This window comes from Embiotoca jacksoni, unplaced genomic scaffold (genome assembly GCF_022577435.1).
Source record: "Embiotoca jacksoni isolate LCO1_2020_lvr unplaced genomic scaffold, fEmbJac1.0.p SCAF_65, whole genome shotgun sequence".
Classification (NCBI taxonomy): Eukaryota; Metazoa; Chordata; class Actinopteri; family Embiotocidae; genus Embiotoca; species Embiotoca jacksoni.
Window position 1 is genome coordinate 928743 of NW_027185420.1, and position 22596 is coordinate 951338.

A 22596-nucleotide genomic window follows, 5' to 3' on the forward strand; every position below is an offset into this window, starting at 1 on the left:
ATGATGGATGAATGATGGATGATGGATAGATGGATGGATGGATGGATGGATGGATGGGTGGATGGATGAATGATGGATGATGGATAGATGGATGGATGGATGGATGGATGATGGATGAATGATGGATGATGGATAGATGGATGGATGGATGGATGGATGGATGGATGGATGGATGGATGGATGGATGGATGGATGGATGGATGGATGGATGGCTGGATGGATGGAAGGATGATGGCTGGATGATGGATGAATGATGAATGATGGATGGATGGATGGATGGATGGATGGATGGATGGATGGATGGATGGATGGATGGATGGATGGATGAATGATGGATGATGGATAGATGGATGGATGGATGGATGGATGATGGATGAATGATGGATGATGGATAGATAGATGGATGGATGGATGGATGGATGGATGGATGGATGGATGGATGGATGGATGGGTGGATGGATGAATGATGGATGATGGATGGATGGATGGATGGATGGATGGATGGATGGATGGATGAATGATGGATGATGGATGATGGATGGATGGATGGATGGATGGATGGATGGATGGATGGATGGATGGATGGATGATGGATAGATGGATGGATGGATGGATGGATGGATGGATGATGGATGAATGATGGATGATGGATGGATGGATGGATGGATGGATGGATGGATGGATGGATGGATGAATGATGGATGATGGATGGATGGATGGATGGATGGATGGATGGATGGCTGGATGGATGGAAGGATGATGGATGGATGATGGATGAATGATGAATGATGGATGGATGGATGGATGGATGGATGGATGGATGGATGGATGGATGGATGATGGATAGATGGATAGATGGATGACGGATGAATCATTGAATCGTTGAATCGATGAATCGATGAATTCTTGATTCCTTGATTCCTTGAATCGTTAAATCAATGAATTTGATGAATCGTTGAATCGTTAAATCAATGAATTCGTTGAATCGATGAATTCTTGAATCAATGAATCGTTAAATCGATGAATTCTTGAATCAATGAATCGTTAAATCGATGAATCAATGAATCGTTGAATCGATGAATTCGTTGAATCGATGAATCGTTGAATCGATGAATTCTTGAATTGATAAATTCGTTGAATCGATGAATTCGTTGAATCGATGAATCGTTGAATCGATGAATTCGTTGAATCGATAAATTCTTGAATCAATGAATCGTTAAATCGATGAATCGTTAAATCGTTGAATTGATTAATTCGTTGAATCAATGAATCGATGAATTCTTGAATCGATGAATTCGTTGAATCGATGAATTCGTTGAATCGATGAATTCGTTGAATCGTTGAATCGTTGAATCAATGAATCGTTAAATCGATGAATCGTTAAATCGCTGAATTGATTAATTCGTTGAATCAATGAATCGTTGAATCGATGAATCAATGAATCGTTGAATCGATGAATCGTTGAATCGATGAATCAACGAATTTTTCTCTGATGCTGTAAACTTCTGCTGTAACGACTTTAATGTGTGAAGTGAAACAACCTTGTGACTTGCTGCTATATAAATAAAACTGAATTGGAATTGAAGAACTTCAATCAGTGACTGTATTATGTCGACTCAGCAGCAGAAACACAAACACGTGCTACAGAAAGCTGATTTTCTGCAGCGTGTTACATGTGTCGATGGCGTGTGGGAGAACATACAACCGGAGCTGAAGGTCGACCATGAGGAGCGCTGCACTAATGATGCTGCCATCATCGTCTGCTCGCACAACGGACGAGCTGCTCCTGCTGCATGGATGAACAAGCTGGTTGCTCCTGCTGCTTCGTTCCTGTTGGTGGTTTGACTCAGACAAAAACATGACAGCACAGCTTTACAAAACTGGAAGAGCATGCAAATAATTTGATTCTCCGTTTGTATATCTTTACTTACAAACTTGATTTTTGATTGTAGTGCAAGAAATTTGCTCTCAAAACAGTTTTTTTTACTGCATAATAAAGACACCAAAATAACGTCATACTTATCCACCTTTGTAAAATATTTTTTATTATTTGATGTACTTGAATAAAAAATTAAAAATAAAAGACATAAATATATATAAATAAATAAATAAATATATATATAACTTATATACAGCAATCAATGAAACTTTATTTATGCAGCACTTTTCTTACATTTGGTTGCAGTTCAAAGTGCTTTACAGATGATTGACAGGCCAATAATAAGACAGACAGTTGTATACCAGAAAAATTAAATAAATTTGGGAACAAATTAAGATCACCATTAAAACAAATAAAAAGGAAAATAAGAAGATTTGAAAACAGGTTTGAGACCAATGCACGCAAGACGATCGAGATACAAGAAATGCAGAAGATAGATTAAACGCTATAATAACAATAAGAGAACTAGAAACTAAAAAAGGAGTATAAAAGTGAGGACAATGCATTAAAAAGAATAAAAGTTACAGTTAATCAGAAGGTAAGAGGAATTAAACATATGCAAAAGTAGCTAAATAGATAGTAAAAGGTATGAAAGTGTGGAGGAAATAAATAAAATAGATAAAAATAAACTTTTAAAAGTTTCACTTTCACTATATATTCATGTGTTGTTGTATTTTTAAAGTATTTTTTCCTCTGCATGTCCGTCAGATTTTGTTTTGAAACTCCAAACCGGAAGTTCTGCTGTGCAGGAACTAGTTCTCGCGACTGGACGTATCGCGAGATTCGCGGCACTGACAGCTTCGGTGTTGTGACGTTTGAGTTCTGCTCACAAAGTAGAATAATTAAAACGAGCGTGCTGCGCGGACGAACCCGGAAGTTACGGAGCAGTTCAGTCCGCCTGCCGCTCGCGAGCTGCTGAACCTCGACGGTTAATGAGGTGAGTGACAGGTTGACGTGAACAGTACTTCCTGGTTCAGGTCAACTCTATCACGTGACCTAAACAGCTGGGAAAATATATTTAAAGACGTTCCAGTCCAACTTTAGCTGCTGCTTTTAATTTATAAATAATAAGTTATAAAGTAGTAATGAAGAGAAATATGAACGTTAAAAATCATTATTAGTATTGTTTTACTTAATTATTATAATTATTAAGGCAGTTTGGTCTCTTCAAGAATGTTAATTATTACTTTACTGTTCATACAAATGTCTAATCATGCTGACGGATTGATATTATTGATGCATGAAGGAGCATTTTATTATTATTTACATGTATATATAAATATATATATATATATATGTATTATTGCCTGTTATGAAAATTGAAAATATGGTAAACTTGAAGTATATTCTACTATTAAGTAGAAACTTTTCAAACTTAGATTATCATCAGTAAATTCCAGCAGTTTTCTGAGCTGATGGATGATGTGACTTTAAAAACATGTGGATGATGTGACTTTAAAACATGTGGATGTTGTGACTTTTGAAAACATGTGGATGTTGTGACTTTTAAAAACATGTGGATGTTGTGACTTTTAAAAACATGTGGATGTTGTGACTTTTAAAACATGTGGATGGTGTGACTTTTAAAAACATGTGGATGTTGTGACTTTTAAAAACATGTGGATGTTGTGACTTTTAAAAACATGTGGATGTTGTGACTTTAAAAACATGTGGATGGTGTGACTTTAAAAACATGTGGATGATGTGACTTTAAAAACATGTGGATGGTGTGACTTTAAAAACATGTGGATGGTGTGACTTTTAAAAACATGTGGATGTTGTGACTTTTAAAAACATGTGGATGTTGTGACTTTTAAAAACATGTGGATGTTGTGACTTTAAAAACATGTGGATGGTGTGACTTTAAAAACATGTGGATGATGTGACTTTAAAAACATGTGGATGGTGTGACTTTAAAAACATGTGGATGATGTGACTTTAAAAACATGTGGATGTTGTGACTTTTAAAAACATGTGGATGTTGTGACTTTTAAAAACATGTGGATGTTGTGACTTTAAAAACATGTGGATGGTGTGACTTTAAAAACATGTGGATGGTGTGACTTTAAAAACATGTGGATGTTGTGACTTTTAAAAACATGTGGATGGTGTGACTTTTAAAAACATGTGGATGTTGTGACTTTTAAAAACATGTGGATGTTGTGACTTTTAAAAACATGTGGATGTTGTGACTTTAAAAACATGTGGATGATGTGACTTTAAAAACATGTGGATGGTGTGACTTTAAAAACATGTGGATGATGTGACTTTAAAAACATGTGGATGGTGTGACTTTAAAAACATGTGGATGATGTGACTTTAAAAACATGTGGATGTTGTGACTTTAAAAACATGTGGATGATGTGACTTTAAAAACGTGGATGCTGTGACTTTAAAACATGTGGATGTTGTGACTTTTAAAAACATGTGGATGTTGTGACTTTTAAAAACATGTGGATGTTGTGACTTTTAAAAACATGTGGATGTTGTGACTTTTAAAACATGTGGATGGTGTGACTTTTAAAAACATGTGGATGTTGTGACTTTTAAAAACATGTGGATGTTGTGACTTTTAAAACATGTGGATGGTGTGACTTTTAAAACATGTGGATGGTGTGACTTTTAAAAACATGTGGATGTTGTGACTTTTAAAAACATGTGGATGTTGTGACTTTTAAAAACATGTGGATGTTGTGACTTTTAAAAACATGTGGATGTTGTGACTTTAAAAACATGTGGATGGTGTGACTTTAAAAACATGTGGATGATGTGACTTTAAAAACATGTGGATGGTGTGACTTTAAAAACATGTGGATGTTGTGACTTTTAAAAACATGTGGATGGTGTGACTTTAAAAACGTGGATGCTGTGACTTTAAAACATGTGGATGTTGTGACTTTTAAAAACATGTGGATGTTGTGACTTTTAAAAACATGTGGATGTTGTGACTTTTAAAACATGTGGATGGTGTGACTTTTAAAAACATGTGGATGTTGTGACTTTTAAAAACATGTGGATGTTGTGACTTTTAAAACATGTGGATGGTGTGACTTTTAAAACATGTGGATGGTGTGACTTTTAAAAACATGTGGATGTTGTGACTTTTAAAAACATGTGGATGTTGTGACTTTAAAAACATGTGGATGGTGTGACTTTAAAAACATGTGGATGATGTGACTTTAAAAACATGTGGATGGTGTGACTTTAAAAACATGTGGATGTTGTGACTTTTAAAAACATGTGGATGGTGTGACTTTAAAAACGTGGATGCTGTGACTTTAAAACATGTGGATGTTGTGACTTTTAAAAACATGTGGATGTTGTGACTTTTAAAAACATGTGGATGTTGTGACTTTTAAAACATGTGGATGGTGTGACTTTTAAAAACATGTGGATGTTGTGACTTTTAAAAACATGTGGATGTTGTGACTTTTAAAACATGTGGATGGTGTGACTTTTAAAACATGTGGATGGTGTGACTTTTAAAAACATGTGGATGTTGTGACTTTTAAAAACATGTGGATGTTGTGACTTTTAAAAACATGTGGATGTTGTGACTTTTAAAAACATGTGGATGTTGTGACTTTAAAAACATGTGGATGGTGTGACTTTAAAAACATGTGGATGATGTGACTTTAAAAACATGTGGATGGTGTGACTTTAAAAACATGTGGATGTTGTGACTTTTAAAAACATGTGGATGGTGTGACTTTTAAAAACATGTGGATGTTGTGACTTTTAAAAACATGTGGATGTTGTGACTTTTAAAAACATGTGGATGTTGTGACTTTAAAAACATGTGGATGGTGTGACTTTAAAAACATGTGGATGATGTGACTTTAAAAACATGTGGATGATGTGACTTTAAAAACATGTGGATGTTGTGACTTTTAAAAACATGTGGATGTTGTGACTTTTAAAAACATGTGGATGTTGTGACTTTAAAAACATGTGGATGGTGTGACTTTAAAAACATGTGGATGGTGTGACTTTAAAAACATGTGGATGTTGTGACTTTTAAAAACATGTGGATGGTGTGACTTTTAAAAACATGTGGATGTTGTGACTTTTAAAAACATGTGGATGTTGTGACTTTTAAAAACATGTGGATGTTGTGACTTTAAAAACATGTGGATGATGTGACTTTAAAAACATGTGGATGGTGTGACTTTAAAAACATGTGGATGATGTGACTTTAAAAACATGTGGATGGTGTGACTTTAAAAACATGTGGATGTTGTGACTTTAAAAACATGTGGATGGTGTGACTTTAAAAACATGTGGATGTTGTGACTTTTAAAAACATGTGGATGTTGTGACTTTTAAAAACATGTGGATGTTGTGACTTTAAAAACATGTGGATGGTGTGACTTTAAAAACATGTGGATGGTGTGACTTTAAAAACATGTGGATGGTGTGACTTTAAAAACATGTGGATGGTGTGACTTTAAAAACACGTGGATGGTGTGACTTTAAAAACATGTGGATGATGTGACTTTAAAAACATGTGGATGGTGTGACTTTAAAAACACGTGGATGGTGTGACTTTAAAAACATGTGGATGTTGTGACTTTAAAAACATGTGGATGTTGTGACTTTAAAAACATGTGGATGTTGTGACTTTAAAAACATGTGGATGGTGTGACTTTAAAAACATGTGGATGATGTGACTTTAAAAACATGTGGATGTTGTGACTTTAAAAACATGTGGATGGTGTGACTTTAAAAACACGTGGATGGTGTGACTTTAAAAACATGTGGATGTTGTGACTTTAAAAACATGTGGATGTTGTGACTTTAAAAACATGTGGATGGTGTGACTTTAAAAACACGTGGATGGTGTGACTTTAAAAACATGTGGATGTTGTGACTTTAAAAACATGTGGATGTTGTGACTTTAAAAACATGTGGATGTTGTGACTTTAAAAACATGTGGATGTTGTGACTTTAAAAACATGTGGATGATGTGACTTTAAAAACATGTGGATGTTGTGACTTTAAAAACATGTGGATGGTGTGACTTTAAAAACACGTGGATGGTGTGACTTTAAAAACATGTGGATGATGTGACTTTAAAAACATGTGTATGCTGAGAGTTGACCGCTGTATGAACGTGTACTCTGGTTTCTCCTCCAGTGTTCTTGCACTGAACATGAAGCCATCGTGTCCGTCGTCTTTGCTGCTTCTTCTTCTCTTGGAGACGAGCTGCATGTCTCTTCAGGGAAGCAACAAGCCCAACTTGGTCCTGATGATGGTGGACGACCTGGGAATCGGAGACCTCGGCTGTTACGGCAATAAAACCCTGAGGTAGAAACATGTCGCTGTTTCAGAGCTATATACGTGCAAATATGTTGGATTTCCATTTTTTTAAAATTTGATCTCCTGCTCTTGTCGGTCTTTTCCTTTCCCAATTTGAGTTGTTGAATATCTTTGTTTGTAGTTTCAGTTATGACTATCGACTTTATACGACATGCGAACATTCTGAATTTGGTGGCTGTTTTTGGTGATTTGCACGTGTTGTATTTTAACAAACTCCTCCTACAGACTTTATTGGATCTGCTTGAAATTTGGTGTGTCCAGTCTTTAGCCCTTTCAGATGAAACGTTATGAAAGGAATTTGTTTTTCGTCGAACGGGGTCCCATCGCGTGGCGGCCATTTTGAGGGTCTTGCCATGAAATTAAAAGTAGCTGTAATTTTCACACCACTGTACGTTGTTTAATCTTCCCCAAAATTGACATGTTTGGTAACAGTGATGAAGACATCTGCATGGTAATATTTTAGTATATAAACATAGTGGACGTAGCTTCTGGGTGTGGAAAATGAGGCCAATGTTGAAGGACATCAGATCTACTGCTGGCTCCTCCCCCCAGCTCGTCTAAATATGGTCACTTCCTGCTGATGGTCATCACTAACTTCACTGTCATCCTGCTGGCGGTATAAAAGTCACCTCTGGCACACAGACGGGAACCAACCAGTAAGACCAGTCTGTCAAAAACAGCCACAGCTGAAGCTCAATAACTCTCGGTGATCATTGGCACCAGGTGTAGAGACCCAGTTTACAACAGGAAACCAGGAAAAGAAACAGGAGAACCAGATCTTATCATCAGTTGGCCTTCATGTCTCTGATACCTGCATTTCCATCAACTAAAGACAATCTAAGAAAGACAAGAGTAACAACCACACTAAGAGATGGAGGTTAAATGGAAAAGGATTTAAAATGCTAACAGGGATTAAAATATATTTTCACCATATCAGTGCTTTGTGTTCCTAAATCACTTTATTAGAACACCGGCCTGATGGTCAAAGGCTTTGTCTGTCTACTGATAAGATAACAGATGACTGAGCATGACTGAGCACTATCGCAGCTTAAAACATGCAGGACAAAGTGAAAGGCTTCCACAGCCTTTCTGAACAGTATGTTTTTAAACAAATTTACAAGTTTTTAAAATCATTTACTTTTGGGCATTTAGCTGTGATGAAGAAGGAAGAGTCTTTATTCTGAGCGTTTTATTGCACAACACATTGATTTATGGAGTTTAAAGTTCTCCTTTGTCTTCATTATAGTAGAGAGTAAAGTTAAGGCGACCTTTATTGCATTTTTTGGAGGTCTATTGAAGTCACGGCAATAAGCCGACCAGCGGTGTAATTTTGATTTCTCACTCTGTTGCGGTCCAGATGACAATATTGCATTTCTGTTATTGGCCTAATATCTGAGCAGCCATTTGTTTCCGGCTCAGCGTGCGATTTTGAAAAGAACGTGATGGATATCAAAACACCTTTGTAGTCAGTGAAAGGTCAATGGCTCGTGACCCGTTTAAACTTTGAATGACGTTTCTACTGTCAAGTATAATTGAGCTATCGGGCTCCAAAGTCGGCTGAATTTGTAAAATATTGGCACTCATTGGGATGATTTCCCATTCACTTCAATGGTGGGGGCGGGGGAGGGGGGCTATTTCGCGTCTCAATTGGGAATAGTGTCCTATGACTTTTGGTCAAGACGCATGTTTTTATATATTTTTTGTATGGGTTTTTCTCTTAGCCCAAGAAGTATGAGCAATAGTACACAGTAAAAAAAATACATGTGTTTATATTCCTCATAGTAAGGTATTAAAAAAGTTATTTTTAATTATTGACTAGAGAACCTAAGTTGCTTTAAATTGAATTCTATAGGATTTCTAAGTCTTCCATTGGTCCCTGTGGATATTGAACCTGACTAGTGCTTGTTGATGATGTGATTTTGTAGGACCCCCAACATTGACCAGCTGGCCCAGGAAGGGGTGAAGCTGACCCACCACATCGCTGCAGCGAGCCTCTGCACGCCCAGCAGGGCAGCATTCCTCACCGGACGTTACCCGATACGATCAGGCCAGTTCAAAGACACAGAAAACCTTTCCTGACTGACACGGTGCTTAATGTTGGTCTTCAGGCAGCGTCCCCAGACAGCGGAGCTGTTCAACACTCCTCATTTATTCCACTTACGCCGGACAGCCCATTTATTTAGAGACTAAATTATTTAAAGGAGTGAATTTAATGAAGACAGTAAACTGTGTTTATACACAAATCAATATTCATTTCATTTTGAAATAAGATATTATATTTCTCATACACACGCTGGTTAGATTAGAAAATTAGAAAAAAGATAACTTAAAAGTACAACCCCGTTTCTAAAAAAGACAGGAAGCTGTGTAAAATGTAAATAAAACCAGAATTCAATGACTTGCAAATCATGTAAGCTCATATTTAATTGAAAATATACAATAGGCAACATATTAAATGTTGAAACTAAGAAATGGTATTGTTTAGTGAAAATATCTGCTCATTTTACCACTCGTTTACCACGGTGTTACATCACCTCACAGACATTGTGTTCACAGACGATGGTTTTCACAAGTGTTCCTGAGCCCATGCAGTGATTTCCACTCCAGAATAGTGTGTTTTTAATGCAGTGCTGCCTGAGGGCCCGAAGATCACCACCATCCAATATTGGTTTCCAGCCTTGTCCCTTGTGTTCAGAGATTTCTCCAGATTCTCTGAATGTTTTAATGATATTATGAACCGTAGATGATGAAATCCACTAATTCTTTGTAGTTTTACGTTGAGGAACATTATTCTTAGATTGTTGAACTATTTTCCAACAGTCTTTCACAGAGTGGTGAACCTCTCCCCATCTTCACTGCTGAGAGACTCCGCCTCTCCGAAATCATCTTTTTTTCAGTTGTGAGAAATTCAACCGGGTGTTGTTTTTAGTGTTACACAAATTTTCCAGTTGTTGACCCTCAACTTCTTTGAGACGTGTTGCTGCCATCAAATAAAAAATGAGCAAATGTTTTTCATAAAACAACAAAAGTTCTCCATTTCAACATTTGATATGTTGTCTTTGGTTTATTTTCAATTGAATATGGGTTTGTATCACTTGCAAATCATTGCATTCTGCTTTTATTTACATTTTACACAGCCGCCGAACTGTTTTGGAAACAGGGGTTGTAAAAGCTCTGTTTTTTCTCTCGAACAGGTGTAGCTGGTTCCATCAGACCTGGTGTCTTCATATTTAATGCAGCTTCTGGAGGTCTTCCCAGCCAAGAGGTGACCTTTGCGAAGATTGTGAAACAACAAGGCTACGAGACTGCTCTCATAGGTACGGTGCAAGTGTCCGTTATTTTACCTTAAAGCTGTTACCATTTTAAATTGTACACCTTTATTATGTGTTAAAGGTTTCCGGCTGCATTTCTACGCTAAGAGCCTGATTTATTGAAGGTGTGTGTGTGTGTGTGTGTGTGTGTGTGTGTGTGTGTGTGTGTGTGTGTGTGTGTGTGTGTGTGTGTGTGTGTGTGTGTGTGTAAAATCACGTGCAAACTTCACATCACCCACAAAAAAAAGTCCCAGCTGATCTACTAACGACGTGCAGTGAGCATGACGTCTTTCAAATGTGCAGTTTAACACACGGTGTCCAGTTTGCGTGTTTGCCTGAATGCATATGTAATATTTCTACTTCAACGTGTCAAATATTGCCAATAGATAAATTGATCAGCTGCAGTGATATTTACTAAACCTGACAGTAGAAACAGGAGAAGTGATTGGTGTGTATTTTACATATTAATCAGATGAACATGAAGAGAGACGGCTGCTCTTATTGTGGTGAGAAGGAAACGCAGTTATTCAGGGGAGCTGTCCCAGGTCCTGAATGTGTCGCTGTCCCAGGTCCTGAATGTGTCGCTGTCCCAGGTCCTGAATGTGTTGCTGAGCGTTCACGGGTAGCTTCAAAAGGTCCCATTGAATGAAAAGTCACCTTTTCATCACAGAAAGTTCTGGACTTTCAGTTCTGGAGTTCAGTGTTTGATGGAGGATCTCATCCACCGTCCCTCCTCTTTTATTTGCAGACGTTTTATTAAGTTACTCTTAGTAAATCCCCCGCAAAACGGGTGCAAAATAAATGTGCAAACATTTGGAATGAACACGCAATTTAGTACGTTTATTTGGAGATCTTAGTAAATCAGGACACAAGTTGATTTACTAAGATTTGTCAAAAATTGTCACTCTCAAAATCTAATTTTTCGCAAAATATCTAAACACCACACGACAAATCAATCGCTATCGAGTTTGGCGGCTAAACTTTGGGCAGAATTGGAAGAATAAGAAAAAATATGAGCAATTTACATTTACATTGGCACACTAAATAAATGTAACATAACCCACAATGTAGCTTAAACTATTTCCCACGGTTACTCGTAAAATAACCGTGGATTTATTTTTTCATGTGTGTTTCTTTTGTAATTTTTGTCTTTCTTTTGTGAAATTCTTCGTGTGTCCAGGAAAGTGGCACCTCGGACTAAACTGTGAGAGTAGTGAGGATCACTGCCACCATCCCAGCGTTCACGGCTTTAACTATTTCTTCGGCATCCCGTTGACCAACATGCGAGACTGCCAGCCTGGTCACGGCACGGTGTTCCAGTTCTATAAGTTTTTGCCGTACAGGACGCTGGGTATTGTCCTGGTCACTGCAGTTCTACTCCACTCCTGCGGGGTCATCACCATCCGCAGAGGCCTTACTCTGTTCCTGCTGACTCTGCTGGTCGTGGTGACGATTGTGATGGCAGGATTCTACACCATCGTCCCGTACTTCAACTGTGTCCTCCTGAGAGACCACAGGATTGTGGAGCAGCCGTTCACGTCTGTAAACCTGACGCAGAGGATGACTAGTGAGGCCGTGGACTTCATAGAGAGGTACGTCTCAGCTTTCCTGATTCACGTGGATCAGGAAACCTACCGTAAGCAGTAGTCCGTTGGCGATGAGTTACACAAATCAGACTTGAGCAGAGAGTACACTTTTAAGTTTGTGACAAATTATTGGGGAACAGATAGAAGCAGCAGGGAGACAAATATAGTGAGAAAGAGTGGCGAGAAACTGTGAGCGGGCGTGTTGAAATCATCAGAGAACCAAAGTTTCATCTCGCCACAGTTCAGGTCATTTGCATTGATTGTTTCCCGCAGAAGGTCCAGTAGAACTCGGTGTTGACAGTCTGACTCTGGGGGACGAAGTCACGGTGGACAATCACGACAGTGAAAAACTAAGTGTGATTTACATTTATATTAATGCTGTAATTAAACTGTATTGTCGGATCCTGCAGGAATTCGGCCCGGCCTTTCCTGCTGTTCCTATCTTTCCTCCAAGTCCACACAGCCATGTTTGCCTCTGCAGCGTTCAGAGGGACGAGCAGCCATGGCATCTATGGAGACGCCGTCCATGAGGTGGACTGGAGTGTCGGTACGTCAGCAGAGGTGTTGTTCTCTGTGTTTGATATCGCCAGCAAGTCCCAAGAAAACTGTTTTATTTGAGTGTACACAGAAGGGAAAGTAGTTGTTGCTCTCAGAATGCTGCTGCAGATGGTCGACTCTGGTGTTTCTTTGTCTTGTTTTGTTTGAAAGCTCAGTTTATTGGAGTACAGAGCTTTGTGACCAGAGCAGAACTCGGCAAAATTAGGGAAACAACTAATCTGGATTTTCCCAGAACCAGGTCTGTTGATTTTGTCCCACTTTTTGTCCCACCATTGGACAGATTTCACAGCCAGTATTAATTACAGTTACTCATAATTCAAATGATAAAACAAATGTGAATCTCTCCTTTAAACTCCCTGTTGTTTTTTTGTCTTCATTGCAATACATGGGGGTACAGAGCCAACGTAATTGTGTCTTTTCTCAGGTCAGGTCATGCAGATCCTGGACCGATTGAAGCTCAGCGAAAACACTCTGGTTTACCTGACTTCGGATCAGGGGGCTCACCTGGAGGAAGTGTCTGCCAGAGGGGAGGTGCACGGAGGATGGAACGGAATATATAAAGGTACGGCATGAGGATAAACTGGATTCATTAAGAAATGAATGAAAAGAGAACATCAGAGCTTTGTCGCAATAAAACCGTCACTTTAAGGCAAATTATGTGATCCAAAGTTTGCCAAAATGACCCCACATTTGAGCTTCTCACTTGTTATGAAAAATAAAATTGCTGGTTTTACCTGTAAATCAGAGTCTATATTCAAAAAGTGTGAATATTTCTTTAAATACAATGATAGAACATCATGGACTGGACCCTAAAACGGTTCAAACACCAACTGTCAGCTACAAGTAAACTTAATCTACCCTCTACTCAAAGTAAGTTTAACTTTGATTGTTCTGTCATTTGTTCACCTAAAATAAAGAAATACCAAAAACAGTTTTAAGGTCCAATAGTGACAAAGGGTCATTGAAAGCCTCAACCAATATTGAATGGATTGAAATTTTGTCCGGACATTCCTGTTCCCCTCAGGATTAGAATTAGTAACCATGGTTACACCTCACAGGAAGAAGGTCCAAACATACCGATTGGGTTCTTTGTTTCTATTCTATGAATGTGTGTGATAACTGCATGTACCGTTCTTGTGATAAACTGATGACTTGTTCTGATGTACTCCACCTTTTATCCAATGTGAGATGAGATAGACTTCAATCCCTCCCACCACCCTGCAAAGGGTTACATGACAAAAAAATAGTTGTTACTGGATGTAACTCCGATTCTTTGAGTATGTGCTCTACCCTCTCATGGGCTTTGCTGTTGGTTAATTCCTGACCGTGAAACAGATCTTTGCACTCACTGACCAATCAGGAAGCAGCATTACGACACTCCAGGCCACTTTGGATCCCCAGCATCCCCACTTCTCATCTCCCTTTGGAAATCAGTTACGGATACCAGGACTGAGGCCAGTTGGGCCTGTATGCTCAATGGTTGGGACGCTGTAGTCCGACTACCAGCAGTCGATGGAGCAGTTAGCCACCGCCGGCAGGTTGGCTGATGGGATTCTTCCACTCATGGTTGGCATAATAGGAGATGTGTATCACATGGGGCAGGCAGCTGGGTGGCAAAGACGTTTGTGAGGTCCTCAATGAGGATACTGGAAGGTGGTTGAGAAGGAAGCATCGTAGTCATTGCAGGGCTTGGACTCAGGACAGGCTGCCGCTGCCTCCTTCATCTGCACTGCAATAGTGTTGAAAGAGCGGGTTGACTGTACTGAAGTGCCACCGCCGGTCGTAGTCTTCCCAGGGAGGCAAGCTGCACGTTGGGCAGGAATCCACCTCGGCCTGGTGGCACCGGCCCAGGTAGAAGGAACAAACCTGGTGGGGGTCAGAGGTCGGCAGTAGCGAGCTCTCTGGTGGACTTTACTGCAGACATGTTCGACACAAGCTTGAAAACTGCAGATCTGATCTCTTAGATGGCTTCAAGAAAAAACAGAGATGAGTTGTTTGGACGCTGGCATAGCAACCAGGACAGCAACCAAATCCTGATTGGTCGGTGAGTACAAAAATCTGCCTCAAGGAGCCAAGGTGGCCAATGATAACGCCTGTTAGAGGGCAAAACACCTCAGACAATTTTTCTCATTTCTTTCCCCGAGATTGCAAAAGGTAAAATCAAACTTTGACCTCAGTACTTTTATAAGGAAGGCTGAAATGGAATATGTAAATGAATCCCAGTAACTTTAAAAACACTTTGAAATTTAATCCGACAAAGTTTTTTAAGGATAAAGAAATTTGAAAAATCTTACCCAATCAAAACATACAGTTCAACGTAGTTTCAACAGTGAATTGAAGAATAAATTAATGTTTACTTTGGTTTAAATGGAGCTTTTCTTTCGAGGACATCATGCTGCAATAAACAAATGCAAAAATAACCAACTCAAATCCCTGCCTCTCCATCTTCTATGTAATTAGGACTGAATTTCATTGTTCCTTCCAGGAAACTTCCAGGAAATGGTCAGAAAATGACTCGAAAACAAACTCTTTCTGGATGTGGCTCAGTCATCAATAAAATGATTCTAATGAAACAAAGATGATTTATTTCATTCAAACAGCAGACTCATGGTGTGTCCTCAGAGTCAGCAGCAGACTTTCGTCTATAATTTAAGACCGTCTGCCAGATGAAGTTCACAGCGTGGCCTCAGATTTGATGTAATCTTTCTGTTTGGACTCAGCAGACCTGATTCAAAGAGCAGCGCGAGCTTTAGAAGGCAGCCACTGTTTGCTATGCCCTTTCATCTCTGCAAGCGGCCGCTGTCAAGGAGCTAGTTGTTCCTTTAGTTACCGAGCCAGAGACCAGGCACGCCGAGTTCTGGTTAACGGGCTGAGAGCTGCTTTCGTGACTTCTTTGTTTCACTACGAGCAGCAGGGAAGTCCACGAATTGGGAAGGAGGGATCCGGGTGCCGGGAATTCTCCGCTGGCCGGGGAGCATCCCTGGCGGAGGGCAGATAGAGGAGCCAACCAGCAACATGGACCTGTTTCCTACCGTGGTGAAGCTGAGCGGAGCCTCGGTCCCGGAGGACAGGTGAGGCTGCACAGCACTGAGGCACCACATGTCAGTCAAAGCAAGCCGAGCCTGGAATCTAGGTCGCATTTAAAGAAGAGGGGGATGCAGAGTGAATCACTGAGCTCACAATGAGGCGCTGTGAGCGAAGGAAAACATGTTTGGGGTATTAAGGTAATCCAGAGGCTTTGATCACAGGGTTTCATCAATGATTCACAGTGATGAGTGTTTGAATGTGTCTTGAGAGGATTTCATGCTGACTCTGTCCCCTGGTCTCCAGACAGATAGATGGTCATGACCTCATGGATTTACTGCAGCAGAGAGTCGAAAGGTCAAACCATGAATTTCTCTTCCATTACTGCAACGCCTACTTGAACGCTGTCAGATGGCATCCTCAAAACAGTAAGTGTGAGCAAACACCCAGTCAGATCCACAGTTCTCCACAGCATCTTCTAAAACCCTGTTTACACAAAAGCTGTACATAAAAACAAAATGCAATGATTTTCGAATCATGTAAACTCATTTAATTGAAAATAGACCAAAGACAACATATCAAATGTTGAAAAATAGTGAATTTGATGGCAGCAACACGTCTCTAAAAAGTTGTGACAGGAACAACAAAAGATGGAAAAAGTGTCTAAAGAAAAACATCTGGTGGAACTTCTCACAACTAATCAGGTTTCCATGGCAACAGATCAGGAACATGATGGGGTATAAAAAGATGATTTCAGAGAGGCAGAGTCTCTCAGCAGTGAAGATGGGGAGAGGTTCACCACTCTGAAAGACTGTGTTGGAAAATAGTTCAACAATCTAAGAATAATGTTCCTCAACGTAAAACTACAAAGAATTAGTGGATTTCATCGTCTACGGTTCATAATATCATTAAAAGATTCAGAGAATCTGGAGAAATCTCTGAACACAAGGGACAAGGCTGGAAACCAATATTGGATGGTGGTGATCTTCGGGCCCTCAGGCAGCACTGCATTAAAAACACACTATTCTGGAGTGGAAATCACTGCATGGGCTCAGGAACACTTGTGAAAACCATCGTCTGTGAACACAGTTCATCGCTGCGTCCACAAATGATGTTAAAACTCTCCAAAGAAGAAACCAGATAGAAACATGATCCAGAAACATATGTATGTGTAATGTAGTAAAATACAGTTAGAAGGATTTTACTATGTTAACTATGTGCTCTGAAATACTTTGTGTTGCGACTTGGTTGGGGGTTCGTGGACATGAACTGCTTGGTGGTAATTCTAGTTCATGTTTCTTCAGGTAGCTCAGTGTGGAAAGCCTTTTTCTTCACACCGAACTTCTACCCAGAAGACCGAGCAGCCTGTTTCCACACGCTCGTCTGCTTCTGCACGCCGGACCACGTGACCTACCACGATCCCCCGCTGCTCTTCGATCTCTCCAGGGACCCGTCGGAGACCACGCCGCTGACCCCTGACACGGAGCCCGCCTTTCACTCCATCCTGGCTGTGATGGAGGAGGCCGTGGAGAGGCACCTGAGGTCAGTGAAGCCAGTGCAGAGCCAGCTGACTGCTGGGAACCTGATGTGGAAGCCCTGGCTGCAGCCTTGCTGCTCCTCATTCACACAGCTCTGTCAGTGCCAGGAGGACCAGCAGGACCCGGAGGACCAGGAGGACCCGGAGGACCCGAAGGACCAGCAGGACCCGGAGGCCACTGTCGGGGCTTCTAACAAGAGATGATGGATAACAGTAATACTTGACTGAACACATCTGTGATCTGAGCACTCTCACATGACTCCCTAAGACTTTCACACAGCAATCTCGACACCAATGTCAGAAATCAAAACAGTGTTTCTGAGGATCCAACCTGCTGCTGAATGAATGTAAAGTACTGTAAATGGACATTCTTGTAGTCCTTTAAAAGGACTTGGTGGAGTGTTCGAAACAAATTTGGTTTACACAAGGAACCGTTTAGATTAAATTTAATCTGTAATTTCGGGACTGACTAATTACCAGACGAGCACGAAGCCGACACATCAAACCTCCACTGTGGACATTTTACCGTGCAGAATGTTTTCAAGGCTTTTCAACATGTTGTGTCTTCTTTGGTGAATACGAGGGGAAGTGGACACGATAATACAGCAGTTGAAGGTAATGTGTTTTTAACTCCAAGGGAACCAATGATCATGAACTATAAAGTAAAAACAACACAAGAAAAAATAATTCGGCTTTATTATTTAATAAATGACATCACAACATTTCCTGTTGTTTTATAATTACCTGGATTCACTGCTTCAGGTCAACGAATCCCAAGACAATGGTTTGGAACCTGAAGCTGGTCCACTTGTTATAAACTTTATTGTCATGAGTGTTTTTATTGAAAGCATTAAGACATCCTATCTATCGTGTGACTTTTATTCATTTTTTTGGATGACATGCTGTAGTATGACTTTTTAAAATATTTTGGACAATATACTATAGTATTTTTTAGATATTAAATATTTAAAAAAAAATTCATACTATATATATATATATAGACAATATACGTCAACATTCTATAGTATGACTTTTTTTGCAAAACACTAAATCACCGTGCCCGAGGATACGAGGAACCTGGACACTTTTGACTGGGAGGCAATACTGCTAATCACTGCCCCATTTTACCATATATACAATCTTGGTTTTTTTATGATATTTTGGATGACATGCTAAAGTATGACTTCCGTTCATGTTATAACAAAGTCATCTAAAATATTATAAAAAGTCATATCATAGCATGATATATTTCCTTCAAATTTCTGACGACATGCTATAAGTATGACTTCCGTTCAAGTTATGGAAGCTAACAGTGGTGCAGCTGTCAGAGTTGTCTCTCAGTCGAAAGGTCCTGGGTTCAATTCCTGCCTGTGACTTTCAATGTGAATTCCTTATTCCTGCAAAACTAATGACCTGAAAGTAAAGTCTGTCATCCATAATATGGATGACTAACTTATGCATGTTGTCCATAATGTAAAACATTACATTCAAGCAAGAACATGCAATCCTCCACACTAAGTTCCAGACCCCATATCGAACCCAGAAGCTCCTGATTGTGAGATGACAACGCTGGCTTGGAACTTCAACATTCTTGATGACTCCATTGCATGCTTGTCTGACTTATATAACTTTTAAACATATTAAGGAAGAGCAATCTACGGTGCAGTGGTTGGTGTTGTTGCCTCCCATTCAGAAGGTTCGAGACTCGCCGGGGAAAGGATGACATTAACATCCTAGATAAAAAGCCACATCAAGGGCAAGAATAGAACCTGGAACCTTCTGACTGGGAGGCAACAACAAAAAACACTGCTTTCTTCAAGAAAATGTTTAAAAGTAATACAAGTCAGACAAACATGCAATAAAGGCAGCACAACTTTGAAGTTGCTAGCATTGTCATCTCACAATCAGGAAGTACTCGGTTCAATCAGGGGCTTCGAACTCTGTCTGTGGAGGATTGAATGTTCTTGCTTGGAGTGTGACTTTGTCACATTTACAACTACATGATGTTTGTTTTACATCATGGACTACATGCATGATAACATGCATAAGTTAGTCGTCCATATTTTGATTTACTTATTAACTATGCAGAAACATGCAAATTCCACATAGAAAGTCCCAGGCGGAGATCGAACCACAGACCTTTAGACTGAGACGACAACGCTGACAACTGCACTATTGTGTTGCCTGACATAATTTAAACGGAAGTCATATTTATAGGATGTCGTCTGAAATATGATCAAAAAGTCACACTATAGCATGTCGTCTAAAATATGTTAAAAAAAAGTAATAATATAGCATAAGGGAGAAAAACAATCCAAACCCACATGGCCCTGTGTGAAAAAGTGTTTGCCCCCTCCTGTTAAAACAACTTAACTGTGGTTTATCACACCTGAGTTCAATTTCTCGAGCCACACCCAGGCCTGATTACTGACACACCTGTTCTCAATCAAGAAATCACTTCAATAGGACCTGCCTGACAAAGTGAAGTAGACCAGAAGATCCTCAAAAGATAGACATCATGCCGAGATCCAAAGAAATTCAGGAACAAATGAGAAAGAAAGTAATTGAGATCTATCAGTCTGGAAAAGGTTCTAAAGCCATTTCTAAAGCTTTGGGACTCCAGAGAACCACAGTGAGAACCATTATCCACAAATGGAGAAAACATGGAACAGTGGTGAACCTTCCCAGGAGCGGCCGGCCGACCAAAATTACCCCAAGAGAGCAGCGACGACTCATCCGAGAGGTCACAAAAGACCCCACGACAACATCCAAAGAACTGCAGGCCTCACTTGCCTCAGTTAAGGTCAGTGTTCATGACTCCACCAGAAGAAAGAGACTCGGCAGAAATGGCTGCATGGCAGAGTTCCAAGACCAAAACCACCGCTGAGCAAGAAGAACATTAAGGCTCGTCTCATTTTTGCCAGAAAACATCTTGATGATCCCCGAGACTTTTGGGAAAATACTCTGTGGACTGACGAGACAAAAGTTGAACTTTTTGGAAGGTGTGTGTCCCGTTACATCTGGAGTAAAAGTAACACCGCATTTCAGAAGAAGAACCTCATACCAACAGTAAAATATGGTGGTGGTAGTGTGATGGTCTGGGTCTGTTTTACTGCTTCAGGACCTGGAAGACTTGCTGTGATAAATGGAACCATGAATTCTACCGTCTACCAAAACATCCTGAAGGAGAACGTCCGGCCGTCTGTTCGTGACCTCCAGCTGAAGCCAACTTGGGTTCTGCAGCAGGACAATGATCCAAAACACACCAGCAAGTCCACCTCTGAATGGATGAAGAAAAACAAAATGAAGACTTTGGAGTGGCCTCGTCAAAGTCCTGACCTGAATCCTATTGAGATGCTGTGACATGACCTTAAAAAGGAGGTTGGTGCTGGAAAACCCTCCAATGTGGCTGAATTACAACAACTCTGTAAAGATGAGTGGGCCAACATTCATCCACAGCTGGAAAAGACTCATTGCAAGTTATCACAAATGCTTGATTGCAGTTGTTGCTGCTGAGGGTGGTCCAACCAGTTATTAGGTTTAGGGGGAAACACTTTTTCACACAGGGCCATGTGGGTTTGGATTGTTTTTCTCCTTTAATAATAAAAGCCTTCATTTAAAAACTGCATTTTGTGTTTACTTGTGTTATCTTTGACTAATATTTAAATTTGTTTGATGATCTGAAACATTTAAGTGTGACAGACATGCAAAAAAATAAGAAATCAGGAAGGAGGCAAACACTTTTTCACACCACTGTATTTAGTTTAAAACAGCTCGGCGGCCCGTCATGTCTCCTAACAACACTTTGCACCACAACATGAGCTCCTGAGTCTCTGCAGGGGTCCGTCTGCTCTTAGTCCAACATGAGTACAAGAAGACGTTGTGTATTCGAACCTCTTATGAATGGATGTGTAAGCACTACGATGGCTGAAGCGTGGCATAAAAAGAGTTAACATTGGTGTTGCTCTCGAGCTTTTGGAGGAAAAGGAAAGCTTCTCTTCGTATTGAAGTACGTGTTTAATCATTGCCTTTGGTTTGAAGGGGAAATCCTAATTTTCCTGGTTTGACATTGATCTGTTATTCTTTGTTTGCCCACTCTTCCTCGCTGCCTCAGAGTTTCTCTAATCACACATGCAGAAGTGTAACCAGCGTAATCCAGTCGTGTGAACAAAGCTGAGGCGGACGGTCTCCTGTGAAGTGGTGCATCCTAAACTTTGGATCTCTCCCACTGGACTGAATATCTGTACACACTGTGGGTCCCATTAAAAAGCAGCTCAAGCCCCATCTTTACCTTTGAAAAGTGGTCTACTTGGTTTTTTTTTCTCTTGTATTTGATTTATTTTTAATGTGTTTTTATACTCTGTCTTATTGCCCAGTCTTTCTTTTATCTCTTATTGCAAAGTGTTTCTTGTCTGATCTAAGAGGCGCTGTATAAATAAACCTGACTTATTTACTGACTTGGTGTTTCAGGAGAACAGATGAAGTTCGAGGAGTTAAACGTGGGGGAACGGCAGTGTCACCAGCAGGGGGCAGTGTTGTTAAGCAATCCCAGAGGGTATTACGAGGCTCAGAGGGGGCAGTCACTCAGCGTTCAGCAGCTCTGCAGCAGCACAAGTGTTCGTACATCAGGCAGATTTCTGTTCTCTGAATGTGACTCTTCAATGAACAAATCAAATAAAGTGCTCAAATTAAGGGTCAAATATATATATTAATACAAAGTATGTATTGAGAGATATTCAGTGATCAGAATTCAGTCCACTGTTAACATACTTTTTAATGCATATATATTTATATATATAATATTTGCATATAAATAAAGTGTCGTAAAAGCTCAAATCTGTCCCTACTTTGTCTCATTGTCCTGTTTTGATCTTTAATTTAAACACACGAGAGAACAAAGACATGATTGAATATTGATCGTATTGATCAGCCTCCACACATTGAGGACAGCTGCTGATTGTTTAGTGTCACTGATTAATCACTCTGACGGGTTCATCATGTTCTGCAAATAATCTCACATGCTGATGAGAAGGTTTGCAGCAACACTGAAACAGTGACAGCTGAGACAGTCTGATATGAGCCAACATTTATAAATGTGTTGTTTATCTTCATCAATGGAATTCCAGAAGTCAGCATCCATAATTTGAACATTATATCATTAAATCATAACCCTAATTATTAATTGATTATTCTTACTATTTTGCATAAACAGTATATAAAAGAGTTCGTAGCTTCAGGTCTGTAAAATGGTTCTGATCCAGAAGTGTCTTCAGCTGCAATACCAGCGAGTGCCACTAGAGGTCGGCTCCAAAAAGCCTCCGG

At 39.8% G+C, this 22596-nt stretch overlaps 1 protein-coding gene across 1 annotated transcript; it reads left to right on the forward strand.

The window, feature by feature from the left end:
- Window positions 1–2738: 2738 nt before the first annotated feature.
- Window positions 2739–22022, forward strand: sts (steroid sulfatase (microsomal), isozyme S). The gene is made up of 10 exons (XM_069175263.1): window positions 2739–2876; window positions 7076–7246; window positions 9184–9305; window positions 10453–10575; window positions 11750–12161; window positions 12566–12702; window positions 13138–13275; window positions 15625–15784; window positions 16044–16165; window positions 17042–22022. The coding sequence occupies exons 1-10, from the start codon at window positions 2872–2874 to the stop codon at window positions 17476–17478; spliced, it is 1827 nt and encodes a 608-aa protein (XP_069031364.1). The 5' UTR covers window positions 2739–2871; the 3' UTR covers window positions 17479–22022.
- Window positions 22023–22596: the final 574 nt, after the last annotated feature.